General features: G+C 40.7%; 2 protein-coding genes across 5 annotated transcripts in view; one reads left to right on the top strand and one right to left on the bottom strand.

The window, feature by feature from the left end:
• Window positions 1-1,339: 1,339 nt before the first annotated feature.
• Window positions 1,340-7,241, top strand: LOC146514956 (uncharacterized). Its single transcript, XM_085164729.1, has 7 exons — window positions 1,340-1,590; window positions 2,428-2,482; window positions 2,901-3,097; window positions 3,400-3,457; window positions 4,779-4,894; window positions 5,192-5,302; window positions 5,919-7,241. The coding sequence occupies exons 1-7, from the start codon at window positions 1,444-1,446 to the stop codon at window positions 6,030-6,032; spliced, it is 798 nt and encodes a 265-aa protein (XP_085020855.1). The 5' UTR covers window positions 1,340-1,443; the 3' UTR covers window positions 6,033-7,241.
• Window positions 7,242-7,532: 291 nt separating this feature from the next.
• The window catches only part of bcar1 (BCAR1 scaffold protein, Cas family member), a 45,934-nt gene continuing 29,515 nt past the window's right edge, over window positions 7,533-23,951 (bottom strand). For all 4 annotated transcript variants that reach the window (XM_085164722.1, XM_085164721.1, XM_085164720.1 and 1 more), the window contains 7 exons: window positions 22,766-23,476; window positions 16,168-16,317; window positions 15,343-15,438; window positions 13,043-13,417; window positions 10,852-11,721; window positions 9,511-9,600; window positions 7,533-8,536 (listed from right to left, as the gene is read on the bottom strand). In XM_085164722.1, coding sequence (XP_085020848.1) covers window positions 7,991-8,536; window positions 9,511-9,600; window positions 10,852-11,721; window positions 13,043-13,417; window positions 15,343-15,438; window positions 16,168-16,317; window positions 22,766-23,476 — 2,838 coding nt within the window. In that variant the 3' untranslated portion in view covers window positions 7,533-7,990. The remainder of the gene's footprint in view (window positions 8,537-9,510; window positions 9,601-10,851; window positions 11,722-13,042; window positions 13,418-15,342; window positions 15,439-16,167; window positions 16,318-22,765; window positions 23,477-23,951) is intronic.

Below are 23,951 nucleotides of genomic sequence, written 5' to 3'. Positions count from 1 at the left end.
GAGGTGTTCAGAGACGGACTGTCTGCTCAAATCCAGCTACGTGCAGATGAACTGATGGGAGTCGTTTCAGAGCATTATGTCACCGGGTTGGTTGGTTGCGGCTAATAAACTTACATTAGTTAACATCACTTTAAGGGGATTACATTTGTGCTGCTCCACTTGCTGCAACAATGAGTTTTATGTTAAGAAACTGAGGATATACTTCCACTTTCACGGTCTGTCTCTTTGGCAGTAATTGACTCCTCCTATTTGGCTAGCAGCACTGAAAATCCAGTTGTTAGCTGTAATGTCCGGCTTCGTAAAGCACTTTATAAATGAGGACAGTGTGGAGGAGAGCCTGTTTGAGTCACCAGACTGACAAGCTGCAGTCCGACACTCCAGCTTTGCCTCGCCAGGCCGGGTGTACTGTGTGCCCTTGCTGAAAACACTTTGAAATTTATTAATAAACTTCTGACGACAGATTCAGATTTGACTTCAAAACTGCTTGTCCTCACTTTAAAGCTTGTCCCTTCAGCAATTTCATCATAAATGCTATTTTTGAACAGTCTGAAGAAAATATCTGGCTCTGCTGGCGAAACACTAGAGAGCATTAGGTAAGAAAGCCACAACTTTTTTCTCCCAGCTTACTCCAGAATTCCTCTTTCTCTTCGGACATCCAACCTTTGGGCATATGCACTGACAAAAACATAATAATAATGTTACCTTGTAATCTTGTAATAAATATTACAAATTAAACATTAGTCTTCTTAAGTCTTTGGACTGAGATGATCCCTTTTTCATTAGTGTACATCTTTCACTTTAGATTCTGTCAAAACTGTGTTTTCTAAGACTGGAAGAGGCCATTTCTTATTTTTTTGTGTTTGGCCATTGGGTAACTTCATCTTTCTCCAGCAGTGGTCAACCTCACACTTTCCACATATTCATAGTCTTGACACTATTACAGTCTTTTTAATAATTTTTAATGTACATCATTTGGTTACTTTAAATCCTATCACTAACTATGCACTCTGAAAAGAAAAAGCTGTAAACTGGCTTGTAAAAATCTATAGGTTTTCTGGTGTTGGCTGGCAGTAGTAATGGAATAGGTGACAAAACACCCAATCACCCACTTTTCAGTTATTTATTTGTAAAAAAATGTTTGGAATCATGTATGATTTTCGTTCCACTTCTCACGTGTACACCACTTTGTATTGGTCTTTCACGTGGAATTCCAATAAAATTGATTCATGTTTGTAGCTGTAATGTGACAAAATGTGGAAAGGTTCAAGGGGGCCAAATACTTTTGCAAGCCACTGTATGTTGTCACAGAGTTTTCGACATATAAAAGGAAGAACAAGGTGTTTTCTTAAATGGTGCAACAGCAGCAGCACTCTAACACATGCTCAGTTACTCTCAAAAGAATAGTCAGGCAGGAGCTACTGTTTGACCAGCATATCAGCCAACATGCCAGTGGAACTGAAAGGGAACCTTTTAGTGACAGGGGCCAACAGAGGCCTTGGTTTGGAGCTGGTGAAACAGCTGGCAGAGACGACAGGACAAGAGGCTCACATCTATGCCTGCTCCAGAGAGCCTGAAGGAAGCAGAACTGAGGTGAGACTGTTACACATAAATGCTTCTTGTGGTTCTCACATCAACTGCTAGAGCAACCCTCACATGCACACATGTGAAGGTTGTCGGTGTATCATCTGTTCATTTCACTTATTTTACTTATATAGTGCCAAATCACAATAACAGTCACCTTAAGCGCCTTGTATGTTTTGTATTGCTTTGTATTGTAAATAAATTGTTATGTTGTTATTGTCAACATCTGCAGATAACTTTATCATAACATCATCTTGTAATTATGAGAATACAACATAAAAAAGTCATGAAAGTATGAAGAGGGGTCCATTTTTATTTTACAAGGCCCAAGCTAACCTAATAGTCCAAAAATAGTCAACAAATTTGGTATAAACATCTTTCATTTGGTTTCAAAGTGTGACGGTGTAGCACAGCTAACTCTACGGGGGTCTGGCTGCAAAACTTCTCTTGCAGGCTCCATTTTCAGCACAGAAGCAAAAGATGTAACAAAGCTGTTGAAGGCAACTTGATATGTCAGTTTTGATTGCTACGAAACAGTGAAAAGTGTACATAAGGTCTGCAACAAATCGGTGTGCATTAGTTGTGTTCTCAATTAAAGTGTTGCTGCATTCTTCGAGTTGTTCATTTATTTCCCTTCAGTCACAGATTGTTGGACAATCCATTTGCTATTGACAGTTAACATGTCAACTGTACATACACGTTCTCCTTACACTGTTGCTTTGGAATCTGGAATTCCTGAGGACAAGCCTTAGATTTGTATGCACATCAGTCATTTCTGTTGTGAGTCACTGGCTATATACGTGATTTCATGGAATAACAATATAAATATTTATATATATTCTTCAGGCACTGAGACAGTTAACCACCCGACATCCTGGAAAGATCACTATAATCAAGCTAGGTAAAAACAATCCGCCGTCATTTAACTCTACATACACTTCCAACCCCATTTCCAAATGTGTGCTGAAACATTTCCAATTATGACACTAAAACACTGGAGGCTCACAGACAGTGAATTTTGGAAGTGTTGCTGAGTCTATGCACTGATTTCCCAGACAAAATGATAACTTAGTTATTAAAATCTGAGAACCTTTCCACTACGGGTGCACTCAGGTTTTTGATAGTGCCTTACTTTAATCTCACCAGGCCTCTCACATAATAATGGAAGTGTTGAAATATTCACTTGAGAATCTGAGATTCAAAGGCAAATACATACATAGAAATGAAACCTTTTTTTAAACTCATAATCTTCCACAGTTTCTTTGACATTCAAAAGACCTTGGTCATTATGATGTGTATTTCTATACATCTACCTGTAGATGTTGCAGATGAGGAAAGTATCTCAGCTGCTGTGCAGGCTGTGCAAGATCAGATCGGGGATGCTGGGTTGAATATCCTTATCAACAATGCTGGTATTAGGAAACCGGCCTTGTCAGGAGCACTATCTGCTACCAAGAAAAACGACATGATGGAGGTGTATGAAACCAATGTGGTCGGACCATTTACCATTGCAAAGGTTGGTTTGTTCTCTGCAGAGGTGGGAAGTACAAATACTTTGTTATGTAAGTAGAATTTTCAGGTATTTCTGCTTCATTTGAGTATTTCATTTTCTGAGAACATTGTACTTTCACTTCCCAGATTTTTACCCAAACACCTCTACTTTTTACTCCTTACATTACATTTTTGAAACAGGCTCATTTCTTAGGTTTAACATATTTGATGGGAGTTTCACATTTTTATTTCACATCTTTCATTTTATTTTAGTTTTTAAATGTGCTATAATTTCACACATGTAAACTATAAGTTTTGTACTTTCAGATGTTTCTTCCACTCCTGAAAAAAGCAGCACAGAGGGATTCTTCTGCAAAGGGCAGTGGTATGTATCTGTTCTTTCATGTTATGTTGAATGTAGGATACCATCATTGGGAAAACACTCAGTGGAGTGAGTACATACTTACGGTTTCATGCTCCATCTCACTGCAACTGTGACTGATGCATCCATCCACTTGTGATTGTGTGCATGACAAGCAAAATTCAAAGGCACGAAATAATGTGTTGTAAATGTGTGAGTGGTACCCTGGCTTGGCAGTACAGGGGTCTATTTGAGCTTTCATATTAAAGTAATAGGATTAGCTTGCCTGATAAGAGTTAATATGAGATTATATTCAATTTACAAAAAGATGAGTTGAAGATTTGCCTAGCTGCAAGTTATCCACCTCCCAAAGCCAGTTCAATTCAATTCATAATAATGGTTGCCTCAAGACACTTTATATTGTAAAGGAAGGACCCTACAATAATACAGAGAAAACTGAGAAAACCCCAACAATCAGACAACCCCTATGAGCAAGCGCTTGACGACAGTGGGAAGGGAAAACTCCCTTTTAACAGGAAGAAACCTCCACCAGAACCAGGGTCAGGGAGCAGCGGCCAACCAATTGCTGCAACTGGTTGGAGGTGAGTGAAGGAAGACACGACAAAGACACCTTGTAGAAAAGAGACAGAGTAACGTTTAAATGGCGATTATTTTGTACCGGAATGGAAAAGTAAAGTGTGGAGAAGGAGAGAAACAGCTCATGATCTGAAGCATCCATGTCATCTATCAGCATAGTGGAGGGAGCATTATGGCATGGGCACGTACGGCTGCCAGTGGAAGTGGGTCACTGGTGTTTATTAATTATCTGACTGCTGATAGAAGCAGCAGGATGAACTGAGAGTACAGGGCTGCACTCTGCTCACATTCAGACTAATACTGCAACACTGAGCAGACAGAGCTTCATAGTGCGATCCAAAAACCCAAGATTTTCTCAAAGCAAAGAAATTACATATTCTTCAATTGCCAATGAATGAAAGACATTAATACAACCATTATATCCATCCATCAAGCCACTCCGGATCTTCTGGGGGCACACACAGTTTGTCAGCAGACAGGTATAATCTCGCCAGATCCTTTCCTGAATAGGACTAGAAAATACGACAGAATATGCAGAATTCTAGACACTTATACTTAAAGAAGAGCGGAGCGTTTTCTCTGCATTAATACATTTACAAAAGTAAATAGATTTGAATTCTTTCGCAGGTGGATTGCATCACAGAATGTGTTGGTTGGTGCAGGTTCAGAGATGAAAACTATCCTCACACACAGTTCTTTTCGTTTCCCAGTCATGATGCTAACCTGTTTGTCCCACTTTGTGTCTCAGATGATAAAACTGCCTGCAGCTCAGCCATCATCAACATCTCCACGGCTATCTCATCCATAGAGAAATGTCCAGAGACCTTCTCAGCAGCACAGATGTATCCTTATAGAATAAGCAAGGTACTGTTAAAAAAGAATCAAATATCCTGACTTTCTTCCTAAACTTGTTTATTCTGTCTGTGCTTATATTTTAGTTTTTCTTTACTAACATTTTAATAAGTAACTGTGATTCAATGACATAGACCAGATTCAGTGAAAGGAGCTTGACACGCAGTAATTAAGGCATCATGTGGTTCAGTTGTTTGGCTTTAGACACCTGTATTGATTAATAATTAATAATAATTTCAATAAGTGTATTACTTATATGTTTGTATTACGCTTAACAATAAAGAAATGTGCTCTTTCTCCTGTCATCAGGCAGCATTGAACATGCTGACTCGCTGTCAAGCCGAAGACTTCAAGACTCACAATATAGTGGTGACAGCCATACACCCAGGCTGGGTCCAAACTGAGATGGGAGGAGAAAAGGTGACGTGATGAAAACTTTAAAATACTTTATTCAGTGAATACATTTAAACATTATGTTTTTCCTTTAAACAGCTTTCATATGAAACAATCACATTTGCTGAAACCCACCAAATCTCTGTTACAGATTCCAGAAAGTCCTTTTAGGTCAAACAAGTACTGTGCTTATGTAAAACCTTATATCGTTGTACTTTTCACTAGACAAGCGTAATGTAAGTCCTAGCATTACATCACTGCTTGTACTAGCTTGGAGATTTATACATTTGGATGCATTATTGTAAGTTCAGGGTAAGTAAGAGCAGCTTAGTAATAAAAAGACAAACACAGCATGAAACACTCACCGATTCTGTTTTTTGATTTATTTTTGATAATCCAATTACATTTTACATAATATCAATGTTAATATGAGATGAAAGTGCTAACCACCACACCACGACCCTCCTTTTCTCCAATAATGATCATTTAAATCTCTAATCTTGAAACTGCAAACAAAAATAAACTTCATTTTTAGCATTTAGCTTGTTAGCCTTCCCCATATTAGAAATCATAAAGCTTGTTCTGATCCAGCCGCTTCCTTTCCAGTGACTTTCTTCTTTTGTGTGTCTGTTGTCTCCCACAGGCTCCTTTGACCACCGTGGACAGCGTACTTGGCATGCTTAGTGTGATATCGTCACTTAGCAACAAAGACAGTGGGATGCTTCTGGACTGGCAGGGCAACACCATCCCCTGGTAGCCGTCATGTCAAAACCAGGCTAATAGACAATGTTTTCAGGTTAAAATTCAAATGAGAAAAAGCATACACGAATATAAAGATAATAAAACATTGAGGAGGAGATTTTTTTAAACTCATTTTATTCTTTTCTTTTTTTTAACACGTACTAGAAGCTTTCTGCAAACTGAACTGCTGGCCACGGTTCACCAGAGGAAATGAAATGACTTCACGATCTATAATCTGGCCATGCTTAGAAATTTGTCTGTTTTCATTGCGGGGAGACAATAATTTCCTACAGAGGAATAAAATTTAATCTGAAATTTCAGACAGTATTATATGTAAAGATTCATTAATCATATTAACATCTCTATAAGCATTTCAGCCAGTAAGCAGAGTTTATAGTTTGGAGGTGGCATAGAAATGATGGTATACAGAGAAAATTAGCACTGGAATGAACAACATTTGAACTTCAGATGGTTGTTAAGGCGTCTGTGTTGTCTTTCACAAAGGCTGTGGCTTCCAAATGCTCTGTACTAACAGATATTATTAAAAACATGAGTGCTAACAGGGAAATAATTTTACTCTGCATGTTTGCTTCTGTAATAAAGTGATAAACCGGTTTTGTTCCCAACCTGTCACATTCCCATTAGTCTTTCTTGAATGTCATAAAAATATAACGAGACAGTTTTCCTTTAACCTTAAAAAAAAAAACTACTAATTTTCTCTTGCCGAGAGAGAAATCTGATAGCTGACCACGTGTAGCAGACTGAGACCTTTGACGTTTATACATAGAACTGAGATCATCTTTGGTTATTAGGAAATTATGGCAAAACAGATACCTGTGCAAACTGCCTGCATTTTCTCAGGTAATTCCAGTAGTGAGTCTGACACTACGTATCATTTTCAACTATTTAATAAAAAATACACAATATGACGAGACCAGAGAAAAGGAAATGCAGGTTTAATTGCATTTGCTGTCTTTAAACTCTTTCATTCCTTTTAACTTTTACATGCCTATTAAAAAATACATACAGTTTTCAAAAATAAAATAAAATTAAAATAAACATCTTAGATGGCGTGGAAATAATCGCATCTGCAGTCCCGCACCTGCACGGCTATGTCGGCATGTTTTGGCAGCAGCGTTGTGTGCTCGGGGGGGACCGAATGCAGAGTGGACAACTCAGCGAGCCTCAGACGGCTCAGAGACACACGCGCGTGCTCCTGTGTGGGTTTTGGAAAGTTTGCCTGTATTGGGGATGGAAAAGCATTCCGACATTCGACAACACAGAGTCATACATATCATCTGCAATTTACACATCCATAACAATAATTATATTAGGATCGAGAATCAGAGCCATATTACATTTTAATTATACGGTATAGCAATATGACAGTTACTGATGTTCTGTCTAAAAACTACAGTTATGTTCCCATCTTTTCTTACGTGTATGCACTGCAAGTGCTATAGTCTTCTTTTTTCTGATTTTCTGAATATATAGGTAACTTAAATATTTACACTGATTATTTTACAGCCTATGGCCCAGCCCACTGACGAGAAAATGTTTTTTTTTTTTTTCAATTTGTCTAGAATAAAAAGTGCAGAGTGGAAATGGGATGAAATGGTCCCAGTGAAAGGCAGCACAGGGAGGAAGTGAAGGATGGGAGTAAAATTGGTGCTCCCGGTCCGAAACAGGGTCCCAGACCCCAAGGACAGGATCACTCAGGATTTCCATGCATGCCAGGACTGTAAGAGATAGCAAGCCTCATCCTGTAGAGGCACACGGGACTCCTCACACACCTGAAGGGTGTTCAGGGTTTTGTGCAGCACTTTGTGATCCAGCAAACTCCAGGTTCTCCTAGTTAGTGCTGTATGGGGTACAGAGGGTTGTCTGCCCAGTGTTACTGGGAAGATTCGCTGCTCCGAGGTTCTGGAATATTTCAGTCACTGTTTGGTTTGTTTTCCTCCTCCCCCTCTGCCTCTACATCACTAAGAGCTGTCCCAGAACCATCCTTAAATGCTGAGTACACCCTGCAAGCTCCCTCACCTTCTCTGTCATCTCTCTGGAGGCTCCAGGTGAAGGATACTGAAGCGCTGCTGTCTTGGTACTGATCACAATGTCTTTGAGTTTTTCACAGAGGGTGTTGCTGCTTTGGGCTACCCGTGCCCTCACTTCTGGAGATTTGGCCTGGCGTGACAGCGTGTCACCAATGAAGAGCAGCTTGTGTGCGCTGAGAATGACAAACTTGCTGTGTGCCACAAAGATCTTTGGTGGCTGGTTGGAGTTGACCGCAGTAAAAAAGGCATCGATGGCATTTGTCACCGTGGTGACGTTCTGCTCGCATTGCTCTTGATAGAAGAGAATAAGCTGACGGTCACCGTGGCACAACTTGGAGGAGGCGGGGCCTCCAGAGCCGTTCTGGGCCAGGTAGTTTGCCAGAGAGTTGTGTGCGGATGGAACCCAACCGGTCATGTCGTTGTTGATTGGCCGGCTGACCTCCTGCTCCAAACGCTCAAACTGTTTAATCTGGAAGATGATAAAGAATAAAGACACAGTTAATAACTAGAATCTGCAATGACAACAAGTTAGAATTTCTTTTCGTTGTTTTAAATTGTCCAACAAAAGTCCTCTCTGAGATTTGTGCCTGTTCTGTTCATACTGACCTACTAAATACTAAAGCTCTGGGTTGCACAAAACACTAAGCCACCAAACTCTGACAGATTTTACTTTCTAGAAAAGCTGCCACTAAAAACTCATACTGTTTTCTATTTCAGCAAGCAACAGCTAAAAGTGAAAAATCATATGTTGGCCAACGCTGCTGGCTGCTGGAGCAGCAAACAGTCCTGCTCAGTTAGGGCCTTTCTGTGTGACATTTGCTCTGCATTTTCACGGTCCTCCGTAACTCTGGCTTACAAATCAGGGAGGTTAGATTAACTGATGAGTCTAAATTGCAGGCAGAGAGTGCACAGAGTATAATAAATAATGAATAATTAAATGAATGTGGGCTGTAGTGTACACAATTTGGAGCAATGGCGTTTGCTCTGAAATCTGGGTTGTGTTCGAAGCTTGTCGGTTTCCTTTGTTCATTGTTGCCATGTCAAAGTTCGCACTCTGCATACGTGTAACCTCCAGTGGGTCACTTGTAGTGATGAATCCAAATCCAAATTAAAAGAATTTCATACACAGTTCAAAGCTTTGTAACAAATGTACTGTGTGTGTGTGTGTGTGTGTGTGTGTGTGTGTGTGAGAGAGAGAGCTGGTGTTGCAGGTCATTTATCCCTTAGTTATTAAGAACCACTGAAGCAGTTTATTTGTTTACTGTTATTTGGTCTGACTTTGTCAAAGAAATGTAAGAACCAGTAAGGTACAGTAAAGGTAGAGGTGTAGTGTAGGAGACAGGAGGCAGCTCGCAAGGAGAAGCAGATGGTCCACCGAAGCTCGGTGTTTTGATCCTCAGCTCCTCCGGTGTCCTCACACTGAGGTGTCCAACAGACACGTACCTGCTGCTGCTCCAGCTGTGTCTTATTGTTTCGGATAATGTTGCCTTTCTCCAGCAGCTGTCGTTGGTTCTTCTCAAACTCTTCTTTTCCCTGACAGATCAGCATATAGACACACAGTTAGTACACTACATGTACACCCACCCACACAGACACACACACCACTCAATCTAAAACATGTCTTTGTTTAGTCTTGCTAAAATACTTGTCAGAGACTTCTTTTATTAGAAAAAGTGTAGCACAGTCTTACAGCCTCACTTGTAATGTTTTCACTGTTTAATGAGTATTTGGTATTTTTTCCAGAAGTGTTGTTTCAAACAATGTGACATACCATAGTAAACACAGTAAAGAATAATTCTTAAGTCATGGCTGTGTAAGTGGTCAGAACCAAAGTGTGATCAATTCAATTCAGTTTTATTTATACAGCACCAAATCACGTCTGTTGCCTCTACCCACTTTATATTGTAAGGTAAAGACCCTACAGTAATACATAGAGAATCCCAACAATCAGTCAACCCCCTGTGAGCAAACACTTGGCGACAGTGAAGGAAAAACTCCCTACTAACAGGAAGAAACCTCCACCAGAACTGGGCTCAGGGAGAGGTAGGAATCTGCCATGAGCCCAGTTCTCTCTCTGGTGGAGAGACAGTGCTAACGACTGCACCACTGTGACTCCCATAAACCACAGAGCGTTTTAGGAAATGGAGAGCAGCTGCTCACAGAAAACTCAGATTCATTCACACGCTTGTACCAGTTAAAGCTGCAATTACAGAGGAGACTTTCTCTATTTTTTTACACAGAGCCTTGATTTGACATTTCGTTTCTGCAGGGAAACACTCATAACTCATAGCAAGGCTTCATGTGATGGTCTTGGACATGCAGGGGGTTTTAGGAATTAAGTGCAGCAAACATTAAGTCCCTGTAGTCAAACAGACAAGTTTAAAGACCAAACAATGATTGAAACCATTATGGCCGAGTGACTGGACCTGACGACTACTGAAACAGTAAGTCTCTTGGGACACTCCTAGCCAGCAGTAGTGAGTAGCTGCTGTAGAAGCAGGAAAAATGGTGAACTGATATGATTCTGCTTATGTTATTTATATACGTAGGCTGTCACTGACTGGCACTCCATTCTAACTTCTCTACCACCAGCCTCCTATAACTGAATCATTAGCAGATGCTTCAGATGTATCTCAGCTCTGTGGAGCTTTGGGAGCTCTGGTACAATCAGTGCCAAATCTGAGCGGATTTTCTAAATGCGCTAATGTAAACATACAGTCACACTGCCAAGCTAAGATGTGATTCCTGTTATTGTAAAGGGCTCAAATCTGTTTCTGTGTGTACCTGCAGATGTACGTAGTCATAGTCCTCCATCCATCCTTCCTCTGTGGTCTCATATGGTCTCTCCACACCTTCCTCTTCTTCTGCAGCAGTAAACTTTGGTGGGGAGGGAAGGGGCCGTGACTGAATGTTCACTTTCTCCCCTCCTTGATAGCTTCCACTTCCAGATCCTGTTGTGTGACCACTAAGCTCCCCTGGGATAGGAGGAAGAGGCATTTGCTGCTGGCGAGTGGTCTTTTTAAAGAGCAGTGAAGCGTTGCCATGGAGAAAAGAAGCAAGCTGCTTGGCATCGTCAGGGATACCTCGCGCCGTCATGATCAGTCGATCTAAGTCATCCCCTCCTGGTGGTGGTGCTGTGAGTGCTGCGTGTGACCAAGAAATAGCGTCTAAGCTCTGACTATGTCGAATCAAATTCTGGAAGATCTCCTCCATCTTCCCGACCTGGCGGCCCAGTTTGGCCTGCAGTGAGCGGTCTGTGGCCTGGGCAGCATTCGCCACGGCGCCTCGGGCAAATTCTAAGAAATCTCGGACAGTGGTACGCACCCTGTCGGCAGCCTGATGAATGGCTGGGAGGTTTCCTTCAAGATGAGCCGGGCTTCTCCAGTTGCCTGTGATGAATGACATCATGAAGGAAACACTGGACTCAACAGCTTGTTGAAGACGAGACAGACGTTCCATGGCCTGATCCATTTCCAAGACCAGGGGTTTTCCTGGAATGGAGCCAGGAGCAGGAAGCGAGGTGGTGTCGCGGACAGGAACCATATCCAATGAAGAAGCAGAGTGATTGCTCCTTGTGCTTCCTGTGCTTGAGGCAGACAGCCGCTTGAAAGACATGGACAGCTCTTCACTGGCTGACTGGGCATCACGTACAACCTGCAAAACGCATTAGCGTAGCATTAGAATAAAAACTTCACCCATTTCCTGATTGTGTGCTAAGCTAACTGTGTTAGTTTCATCAGTAAAACAATCATGCATTGATGGTCTTATTATTTTTACAAGGAAACAAGACTAAATAAATAGATAAATAAAACAATACATACAAGTTATTACAGAGAGAATAAAAGGAATAATAAACAGAAAATTATTTGCAAATGACTGAGGAGTAGAAAAAAAAATCAACCCATCCACAGTTAAACTGACAATTACAAAATTGTGAAAACCAGCAGGCCTGCAAAGCAGCCCTTCATTAGAAACCACGAGCAATGCCAGACAGCAGAGACGCTAGCTGAACAGCAGTCACAGCTTGGATTAAACAGCAGCTTTTAATAACGGCTGGATTTACTGCCAAGAGTGGAGTGTATTATTCGTTTAATCTGATGGCATCTTAAGTGTAGGCTTCATGCATGAATGTGCAGCCGTGGCACGACTTATAATGGCAGCCTTAATAAGTCCGACCTAGTCACATCACATTATAGGCATGCAACATATGACTGCATGTCTTTTATACATCTTTGGGTTACTTAGCTCGCTGAAATTGTTATCAACTTGGCTCTACAACTTCACATTGATTCTAGCCTAAAATGAATAAACGATAACTGAAACACTATTTTGTGTTAAGCCTTCAATGAAGACTGTTTTCAGGTCAGGTTAACACACTACTAATGTCTAAACTCCTGGGTTTGTACACAATGTTGAGCTTCTTGGTGAGATAAACCTGAGTTTATCATAACTGCAACATCATACAGCAGCTGGAGCCGTTCATTTTCATTTTAAAAGTAAGACAGCGCGCGTGTGCGTGTGTGTGTGTGTGTGTGTGCGTGTGTGTGTGTGTGTGTGTGCGTGTGCATGTGTGTGTGTGTGCGTGTGTGTGTGAGTGTGTATCGCTGCATTCACACAGCTACTTATAGGATGCAGCCTTTTGAATTATTAAAGTAGTTATTAAAATAACCACAAGTTCAACCTCATATATTATACACCACTTAACATACTGTCCAACGAAGCATGTGATTAATATCACACAAGCACAGCGGCTCTGTCTGTCACTGTTGTGGGTCTGCATGAATAAAGCTGTCGAGGCCATTAACTGAAGAGTGAGCTCCTGTGTGTCTGAATAGCACAACAGCATCACGCTGCCAGAGTCACAAAGCCAGCAGTGCTCTCTGCATAGCGATGACGATGACAATGATGATGATGGAACATCTAACACAAACTTGATTTCATGCGATTAAACAAGCCGGCCCTGTAGCTGTCATACCTGTGGGGGCACGTCATAGACATTCTGCTCAGCCCTCTCCCCCGTCTCCTCTCGTTCCCGGGGGAAGTCATAGACATCCTGGCCAACACGCAGTACAGCTGGGATGTCATAGATCTGCTGAGGGGCCTGACTGGCCCCACTCCTGTCCCTACGATAATGCTTATCAGTCAGGATTGGGGGCGGGACATCATACACATCCTCTGGAATTGGCGGTTCGTCATCATTGCTGCTGAGGTTGTTGTGTAAGTACGGGCCCGGAGTGATGGGGACTTGGGGCTTTAGTTTGGCAAAATGAGGTGGCACATCATACGTCTCCTCTCTGATTGGTTGAACATCACTGACATCCTTACTCACTGATGGGGGGAAGTCATAAACCTGAAGAGACAGAGAAGTCTTGTAAGAACACTTTATCTTATAAAGATCTCATTAAGACAAGTGTCATATTTATTATTATAATGTGTGCATAAAACTGCTTTTATCTCTTCCTTGCACTGATTAGTGTTAATCACACTTTTAAACAGATTTAATTAAAAAGATTTAATTAATCAAGTGTAATGGTATGTGCGACGTGGTGCATGATTTCATATAGTAATATGAACACATTTTAGGCACTTTGAGGAAAGTACTTTAAAAATAACAAAGCGAATAATGTTTAACAAATAGCTTTCAACAAACTGGAGTTTTAAATTCTATCGATATGATCAATAATTGAAGCGAGTCTTTAAAGTCTTCAAAATCCACAAGTTGTTTTTTGAACGTGCACAGAGCTTCTCGTGGCTCCATGCTTTCTGCATGTTCCTGTAATCACAGAAACAGACCACTACTGACAGCAGGGCCTGCTTCTTCATGTATGGATTCATGTTTTAGATCAGATCAGATCAGATGGCTGACAATTTGGCCTGATCCTGGTATCCTCAGGACTAATTTTATCCACTATAAACATGGTTAAGTGGCAGACCTGAACTGCATGGCTGCAGCATTCTTGTAAGAGGAGCTGGGCTGCAGTTGGTGTGAAGATTCAAATTCAAATGTTATTTGTCACACACACACACAACCATACACAGTATGACATGGGGGTGAAATAATAATAATAAGATAATAATAACAGCATTTAAAGTGGTGAGAATATCGCATGATCATCATGACCCTGACATCTTACTTTTAGAGATGCAACTCTTCAGTCAGGAGGCAGTAATTTACATTTTATTAGCTTCCATATTAGAAACAAATTAAAGATGTTTTAACAGGATACCTTTGATTGCTACTCATGCTTGTTTGCACACTTTTTTTATTACTGTGTTTTGGGTGCTCTGTTTTTGCTTCTTCGTTGTAAGGTTTACACAGCCACCTGCTAACAGCTGCACCCGGGCAGACAGCAACACTCTTCAAACTGTGAGCAGTCAAGCTGGAAAGTATGCAGAATGCTGTGATTAACGGCATTCTGCATACTTTCAAATGAACAGAAGAAGGTTTCTGGTACAAGTGTGCTCATGTCAGCCGCACTCCTCAAACTAATCTAGTTCCAACTAGTTCCATTGTTACCTGTGGTGCAATATGGAATAAAGGTCAGCACAGTTAAAATACAGTTTGGAGAATGTGAGTCAAAGAGCCAACAGAGCACAGAAGACAATGAGTTACACTGGTAACAATTTGTGAATTTCTTTTTAAAAAAGAAAAGAATTCTCTGAACCCAGTGCAGTGCCGTAAAAACATTTATAGAATCAATCACTGTTTTAGCAAAACTGAACTATTTTCACTAAGTTAGACTTCATTTGCTGATTTGCCTACTCAGTGACACACTGACATCATTTCCTAAACAAATCGTAACTCAAAATCAGTTACTCTTGTTGCTAGTGGGAAATCTGTGCCACTCAGTTTGACATCCATCAAAGATGAGTTGAAAAGGTTATGTTTTAAATATTACAGGTTTTATCTGTTATTTACCGTATTATGTTTTAAAGGGACCACTGTTGTAAAGAGCAGAGTCTGGAGGACGAACTGTCTGAGCACGCAGACAGGACTGAGCTCAGGTGTGAACCTTGTCACTTACCTGCAGCACTGACAGCCAGTCTGAGTGAAGTGCAAGCTACTTAGTTTAGTTGAATACTGCAGAAATGTATGGCACGTCTACTACAGGTTATCAAACTACCAAAATTATTTCCCTGTCGATGCAATGGGGGTACATTTCCAAAGATTATGTCATATCTTATGACATACACACACAAACACAGCATCAAACAATTACAGAAAGACAGTAAGATGGTTATATTACATGATAACTCCCAAATCGAAATCCTTACCATCTGCTGTGGGTTCTTCTCACTGCTTGCAGGGGTGTCATATATATCTTGACCACCAGATGGACCCTTCATCACCATGGGAGGAGTGTCATACACCTAAACATTTAGAAGCGACAGACATAATTATTATATAAATACATAGCATCATAATTACTTATAGTTGCTGCAGACTGAGCTGAACTCATTTCAAAGCAAGAGAATGTAACTGTTTGCAGTTTGAAGCTGTGGTGTGAAGGAAGCCACTGAAAAGTTACTCATGAGTTTGTTGAGGCAAAGAAATCCATTAATGGAAAGTCAGTCACCTCATTTCAGCCAAACAGAGAAACGTTTCTGTTACTGAAGACAAAAATGAAGAGACCCACACACAACAGCAACTAAAGACAGCTGCAGCTAAAGACCTAGCAGAGCATTTAAGGGCGGGAATTTGCTCATGTCCATCAGTTCCATCAGGAGTTTGACCAGTTACTACTGAGTCCGTGGAAACCAAATGAATGTCCAGCCAAACCAGTGAGTAATACAACAGTATTACTGTTGTAGTAGTACTGCTAACAAAATAATGACCTGCTAGGAATAAAGGAGTAAACTCTGTGCATTGGAATTTCTATATACTGACTTATAGTGTGTGTGTGTGTGTGTGTGTGTGTGTGTGTGTGTGTGTGTGTGTGTGTGTGTGTGTGTGTGTGTGTGTGTGTGTGTTTAATTCCATTTTAATAACCTATTTAATAACCTATTAAAACAATATTGAAGGACCGTGATGATTGACTGGAAACGTGTGATAGCTTCTGTGTGATAACAACAACACACACATACAATGAGCAGCCTCACCTGTGTGCTGTATTGCTGCCGGGTGGGCGGCACGTCATATATGTCTGGCTGAGCTGGAGGTTGAAGTCTGGGCGGAACGTCGTATTCATCCTGGTCTGGTTTCACTGCGTCGTACACATACACCTGTCCAACACGGGTAGGAACTACCACCTGAATGCAAAAGCACAGAGAGCACAGAGGCAGGTGTGTCAGTCAAAAATGACCGAGAGCTGTAGTTGTATGACAAACATTAATCTGATAACACAGCCAGAGATAATTTGTATTCAGTTCAGACCATAAAAATCTTTAAATGCATATAACAAAAATATTTCAGCACAAACAAAGATCAACTCCTTATCTGTTTGCTGCTTCTTTACACTGAATGAACAGACACTAAAGGGTGCTCAGTCTCATCAAAACATGCTGCCGACACACAGATGCACATGGGGCAATAAAAACAGTGCAATGGCTCAGTCATAGTTGTCGTGGGAACCGGAGTGCCCCATTGTTTGCCTGTTTAAACTGTGTATTATGTGGTTTGACTATAGAGTCAACCAGCCAGGCTGGGAAACCACAACAGCTGTTCAATATAGCACAGCAAAAGCACCGTTCTGCTGTCCTTTCATCCTTCCCTCCTCCATTCGTTCCTCTTCATTTCCACAACATTTCCATGTCCTTGATATATCAGAACAAACCGAGCCCCACACATACCGGCTGAATAAAGTGGCACAGTTAAAACATCAGCATTGAATGAAAAATGTCATTTGCTCCACTATAAACACTCAAGAACAGCAGTAGCAGACTCAAGGTTAGAGAACACTGACTTTGAGTAACAGACACTGCTACAAACCTAATTTGAAACCTGTTGAGAGCCTGTGTGAAATTTATAAAAGCAGCATCAGCTAATCCCAAAATCCAATATTTTATTCACAACAGAGTATAGAAAACATACCAAATATTTAAACTTATATTTCATGAAAAATATTAGCTGAATTGAATTGATGGCAGCAGAATGTCAAAAAAAAGTTGGGATGGAGGCAACAAAAGGCTGCAAAGTTAGTTGGCACTAAAAAGAAGCAGCTGGAGGGAAATTTTGCAACTAATTAGGCTAACTAGCAAGATGTCAGTAACATGAAAGAATATCTTAGACATGCAAAGTTCCTCAGAAATAAATTTGGGCAGATGTCCACCAATCTGCAAAAAACTGCATCTATAAATTGTAAAACAGTTTCAGAATAATGTTCCTCACAGTGACTATCTCATCATCTACAATACATAACATCATCAAAAGATTCCAGGAATCTGGACAAATCTTTGTGTGCAAGGGAAAAAAGGTCAAAAATCAATACCGGATACCCTCAGACAGCAGTGCATTAAAAACAAGCATGATCCTGTTACTGAAATCAGTGCATGGGCTCAGGAACACTTCCAGAAATCATAGCCTGTGAACACAGTTCACTGTGCCATCCACAAAAGCAGACGAAGAAGCCATTTGTGAACACGAACCAGACACCCTGCTGTTTTCTCCGGACCAAAGAAGAAATTTGAAATTCTTTTGGGAAACAAAGTCGACTTAAGGTGCTTGTTAACAATGGGACAACATTCCTCTCCCAAAAGTCTCACAGATGTGAGCTTTCTGGAGAGTTGGATTATTAACTTTGTTTTCTATCCTTGACATTCATATCTTAGACCAGAGCAGGAAATCTAAATAAAGGTTACTGGGTCCTTTGTTTGAGTCCACTCCCTGTGGAACCTTGACAGTAAAACTGATGCTTTACACTTGTAAACGATGTTTCCTTATGTAGTCAACAGGAGTAAACCTAACAGCAGATCTATCCTGCACCAACAGAGGTCGGCAGCTTCCCCTAAATATACTCCTGAACAATAGTTATATACTGCATGTTGCCACGTTTCCTTCATATTGTTCAGTGGCTACTTTCAGATGTGCTGTCCTAAAACCCTCATGGACACCTAAATCACTGTCCCCATCATCACGGATCACACTGACCAACAATAAAATGCCTTTACACAAATTCAGCTATGATGACTCACTGAAGGGGAATTCTTTTGCATGCCTAAATGGACATAAACTCATAGGGGGCAATGTGTGATACAAGCTAGGCTTTTGTGCCATGTAGATGATTCGTCCCAGAAATCATTGTTCAACTGATGACCTTTGCTCGAGCAATGCCCCTCCCTCCTCTTCTCCTTCTTTCCCTTTTCTCTCTTTCCTGCTCTTTGCTTTATGCTGAAGAGCAAAGACTGCATAAAAAGAAACCAGTGTGTTGCTAGAAGGAAAAGCACACTGAAATCTTGGTGTCTAAAACGGGGCAAGGTCCAGATGGAAGTCTGTGTGGTCTGTTTGAGCTAGTGGACACGTTCAGCTGCTCCACACTGTAATCTATCCTGGCCTCTCACCATGTTCTCCATTGTGTTACTGTGTGTCTTAGAAAAGAGATTCACAATACAATATGCAAAATAATATCCCAAAACTCTGCTCATTAAATAGTATATATATATCTGACACGTGTCTCAGATATTTGTGTTACATTGTCTTAAATTGTTGGATGGAGTATTTATGACATCATTTCTGGTACATTTTTTGAATACTATTTGATGCCACATTAATACGCCACATGTCAGCCACTAAGGCCTGAAGAGCAGAATTTTTTTTATCAAGAACGTCTCTGCACATTTTTCTTGTTGAACACCTTGGTAATAATGAGACACCCTTTTATAGGCCTTCAGTTGGGACTGAACCAGCTGATATTAATTTGCACTAAATGGCAGGTTTGTTTCCTAATTACTGATGGATTTCAGTGGGTGACATGACTTTCTCTGCTTTTTTGCACCTTTGTTTCTTCATGTGTTCAATACATTTTCCCTGTGTCGTTGCTCATTATAACACATAACTTAGTTTAAAGACATCTGTAGTTTGACCTCTCTGCATGTGTGGATTGGATGGGCTGTTACTGACAAATTTTGAGCACCTTTAGAAATACACAGTCTCCAGCAGTTCCAAGTATAGGGAATTTTCTTTTTCTTTTTGTTTTAAATAAGGTTATATTGTCACCTTTGCTGGTGACACTATTGGGGATTTATTCAAAATTGAAGGCACACTGAACCAAAATGGCCACCACAGCATCCTGCAGCGACATGCCATCCCGTCTAGTTTACGTTAAGTTGGACCATCATTTATTTTTTAACAAGACAATGACCCCAAACACACCTCCAGGCTGTGTGAGTGTTATTTGACCAAGAAGGAGAGTGATGGAGTGCTGCACCAGATGGCCTCCACAGTCACCTGAGCTAAACCCAGTTGAGATGAGATGGACTGCAGAGTGATGGCAAAAGGGCCAACAAGTGCTCAGCGTCTCTGGAAACTCCTACAAGACTGGAGTACAACACAGGACTCATAGCCCTTGCTTATAGCAGCTCAGTATTGGTCTAATTCTAATAGTTATAGTCTATTATGTCTGAAGTGTCTAACACTCTTAAGTCATATCCTGGGTCTGTGTGTACAAAGAGATTCAGAGGGAGAGAACAGGAAAGAACTGATAGCCTTGATCCAGGATATACTTAGATTTCCACTTCCTGCCTCCACACATATTAATCATAGTATAGCCATACTTTTCGTGTCCATAAAGAAGGGGATCGCTGTTTCCATACTCTTCTGTCTTTCCCATATACCTATTAACAATTTATAAAGTTTGAATGTTTTTGTACTTTATAGTCAGTCTCTATTTCTGCTGTAATTTTATTTATATTACAAAGCCAAATGTGTGCATTATATTAAAATTTCAGCTATAAGTGAATGTGTCATTCCAAAACTTTGGATAGTAATGCACTGCTCATAACATGGCTCTGGGGTTTGCTCACATTCAAAGCTTTACTCTCACAAAATCCTAATTTTGAGAGCTGGTTTTGTACATAAATCTACAGCATCGAGTTGTTATAGGAGCTCAGTCTGCTTTCACACACACTAGAAAATAAGACTACTAAAGTCTCAGCTGCCTTCACAACATAAAAGGGAAACAAAGCACGAAGCGACAAAGATTTACTGATCCAAACATATCTCACTTGAAGCTTACAGCACACTGAAATGTAAGTAAGACCAAAGTTTAAGAGCTAGTTGAAAAATTGGAAATGATCACCAAAGTGTAAGACAATTTTATTTCCCATATAAATATGACATTATTTATATAATGGCATATGTATCTTTCACAAATGAATGTGGTTAATTGTGTGGTAGATAATATTAATATAATATTATGCCTTGCTTCTGTTATTAAAGCCTACACAAACTTTAATTAGGTACACCTATTTGAAACACTTGACTTCACTGATATTTAACCCTCACGTGACCCTAGCGAAAAAGGGATAATTTTGGGAATGAAGGGCAAAGGATGGGTATAAATTTTAAAGGATGGTCAAGAGTTAAGGTCATTTATATTAACTTGATATTAACTTGCTGGGTGGATCATGCATTGTCTGACCTTGTTCTGAAAGATCATATCAAGTTGTTGGGTCCTAGACTGCTGTTTGTGAGGATTTTCTATGACTGTGTATTCATGAAGAAAAGTACTGAACTCTTAGTAGGACACTAAGAACACAGTACAACATTTCCCTGAACTGAACAAAGAGCTTTTTTCCTGCTAAATGCAGTTTAGTCCTGCATATTCATTAATTATAAAGCAGTTACAGACAGGCACAGGACCACAGATGAATCCATGTGTTAAAAAGCAGGGGAGCAGCTGGACCTTTGCACGCATGCATGCATGCACGCACACTGTCCTGGGCGCTCCCCAGAGTAGACAAACAGTAGCCTGTCATTTGCTGGTGCAGTAAAATGCACAGTCATCCAACCACAACATCTGAGCTGCATTATTAATAATCATTTTATTTCACTGCTTCTCCACACACTGAGCGAGTCTTCATTTTTTGAGGTACTAGATCAAAGTGTAACAATGATATGATGATTCCACACGGCTTCAAAAGTGTTGAGCTGCGGACTCTGGGGAGGCCAATCCATGACTGATAGAATTTCATTGCGTGTGTTTTTTTGTTTTTTTTCCCCAAATGATTTTACTTCATTGTCAGTGTGGTTGGGATCATTGTCATGCTGAAAATTAAAGCTGCTGCCCATCAGATTCTTTTCAGATGGTTCTTCGTGTTGCATAAAAATGCACTTTTCTGTTTTCATAATTCCATCAAATTTGACAAGATGTCCCACACCACTCGCTAAAAGGGCAGCACAAAACCGGGACAGAGCCTCCACCACGTTTCACTCATGGTTGGACCGCTGACAACCTCCAATGATTGTGACTATGATTTGAAACATTCGTTTCTAATCTAATCTAATTTCTAATCTGGATTCATCACTTCATTTGACCTGTTCCCAGTGATTGAAGACTAGTTCTTGAGTAATTTGGAATACTTTTGCCTTTTCTTGTTCCTGGATTTTTCCTGCTTCTTAAGAACACGACTTTCAGATACTGTTCGTCTGCTGTAGAAAGTTTTTTAGGGTCTGAAACTTCACATTTTGTTCTTCACTCTTCTAGCTTTGTCAAAATGTTAAAGCAAACACTACAAACCATACCTTTGGCGTTTTTTTGTAGATTCAACTAAAGAAATGGAACCAAATTACAACTTTTTACTGCTAACAACAAAGAACCTAAAGCTAGAATTTAAATTGGCTGTTGGTTGTCTGTAGCAGCAACACTGGTTTATCCCTTGAGGTGAGATGAGTTGCCTTTTTTTGCTTAGGTGATTCATAGGTCACTGTTAACAATAAGCCACAATTAAAATAAGTGAAAAAAGCAGCAAATATCCAAAGAAAAACTTTGAAAGACCTTAAGATCTCAATTCTGTGACAACACGTGTTCCTGTGCATCAGGTACAAAACACTGCACACACAGGTTTTCCTCCTATCACATCAGAATAAAGACAACATTCATGTTAGTTTAGAATATAAACCTAGATTTCTCATTTGAAGTTTCATTTGACTACTTGAGTCCATCTGCAGTTTCACCATAGGCCTCCAACTTGGACTGAGAAAATACAAAAATAATTATGAGTTGCAGTGCAATGACCTGATAAGTATAGCAAAAACATTCAAAAAGCGTCAGCTGCTCTGCTCATAGTGTATTCAGGTTTTCAGGCCACAGCCTCAGTCACCAGATTTGACTCTGTGCAACTTCCTAACCACCTAACTGCAATTCAAGTTGATGAGTTGCTGTTTTGACAAACTTGAGGAGACACAGACGATTTTGCCAGTCAGTAGTGTCACTGCATCACTGTTACACATCATAGGTGTAAAGCTTATATTCTCATTCAGTTTACTAAATTGGTCTGATCAGCCCAAGCATACTAAACGACCTCCACTAAACAGTCAGATGGACCACACAGTTAGCAAACCTTATTGCAGAGCACAGAAGAAGAAGAATCTTTTTGGTTTGGCACAAATGTAGGCACACCTGTACAGACAGTGTCGACAGCCGAATCTTTAACTGTTTGTGGTTCATATAAAACATGCAGAACTCAAGTCAGTGATATTTAATGTCTTTGTCTAATGATGAGCTTCCTTTCTTTGTATATTAACTTATTTGTCCATCCTTACCTTGCCAAGTGGCTTGTTGCTGCTATCCCAGTTCCTCCTATCCAGGGAGGGAGGCACCTGATACACATCCTGGCCGGCTGGAGCTGTTGCCTGACCTGGTGCTGGACCTACAGAAGGTGGCACCTGATAGATCTCTTTACCAGCCTGTCTCTGACCTTGAGCTGAGGCCTTGCTGGGTGGTCCTGGCTGGGCTTGTGTAGAAGTTCCACTTGGACCGGAGGGAACTTGGTACACACTTTGGAGGCTTGGTTTGGGACTGTGTGAGGGGGGCATCATGTAGACAGAGTCAGGGTTGGGTTGTGCGGGGCTAGGGGTGGAGTAGGCTGAGTGCATGGATGTGTACTGAGTAGAAGGGAGGGTCTTGTTTGCAAACCCGGAGGAAGACATTGAGGCAATGGATGACAGGGGAGGTGTCGGTTTGGGATATGCACTCGGAGGGTGGAGGGGTCTCTGGACTTGCGAGGTGGGACAGGAAACAGCTGGATCTGGTGTGGAAGGGATGGCCTGCTGCTGTTTACTGTCGTACATGCCAACCAGGATCTTGAGACGGTTGCCAGGGACAATGCCTTGGCGGCCATGGAGTGAGCAGAGCCACCAGCCATCCAATCCCTGTGTGTCACGCTCCAAGACTGTCATAATGTCGCCCTTGCGGAAAGAGAGCTCATCCGGAGACTCTGCCACATTGTCATACAACGCCTTGGCCAAAATGTTCTGGAGAAAAGGGAAACATAAAATAAAGTCTACTTTAGATACAGCCATGGAAAATCTATTGTCCTGAAAGCAGGACTGTAAGATATTTATATCCCTGATGTTGGTAACATCAGGGATATAACATCACAAGTGTCTATTGAAAGTCTATGTTCTTCACAGTTACAGTGTTTCGGGGATGTGTGCACCGTCTCCTCATCAGTTTCATTCGTGTTATTTAGCACCTGTTCAGGTAGTTCACATAAACAGCACAATCATAATTTCAATTCAGCAAATACATGTAAACCTAATAACACCTAAAAACAGTTCTAAGAGTTGGTTTAGCAGTAACAAGTGGAGCAGAGCCATACATTTTAAGGGATTTTTAACTATTGATGCAAAAAAGGTTTATTCTATTTAACAAGGTTTTGTATTGGTATATAGATCAGACAGTTCTACAACTGATGTGCTATGGCTAGTTCACCATACAGCACTTAGC

Source organism: Neolamprologus multifasciatus, chromosome 7 (assembly GCF_963576455.1).
Source record: "Neolamprologus multifasciatus chromosome 7, fNeoMul1.2, whole genome shotgun sequence".
Lineage (NCBI taxonomy): Eukaryota > Metazoa > Chordata > Actinopteri > Cichliformes > Cichlidae > Neolamprologus > Neolamprologus multifasciatus.
The sequence above is the reverse complement of the archived record's forward strand: the minus strand, read 5'-3'. Positions and strand labels throughout refer to the sequence as shown.

Excerpts from the sequence above, each read along its gene's own strand:
- LOC146514956 (XM_085164729.1), top strand. The coding sequence starts at position 1,444 with ATGCCAGTGGAACTGAAAGGGAACCTTTTAGTGACAGGGGCCAACAGA. Across the intron at positions 1,591-2,427 it reads CTGAAGGAAGCAGAACTGAG|GCACTGAGACAGTTAACCAC; the intron begins GTGAGACTGTTA and ends TATATTCTTCAG. Across the intron at positions 5,303-5,918 it reads CTGAGATGGGAGGAGAAAAG|GCTCCTTTGACCACCGTGGA; the intron begins GTGACGTGATGA and ends TGTCTCCCACAG.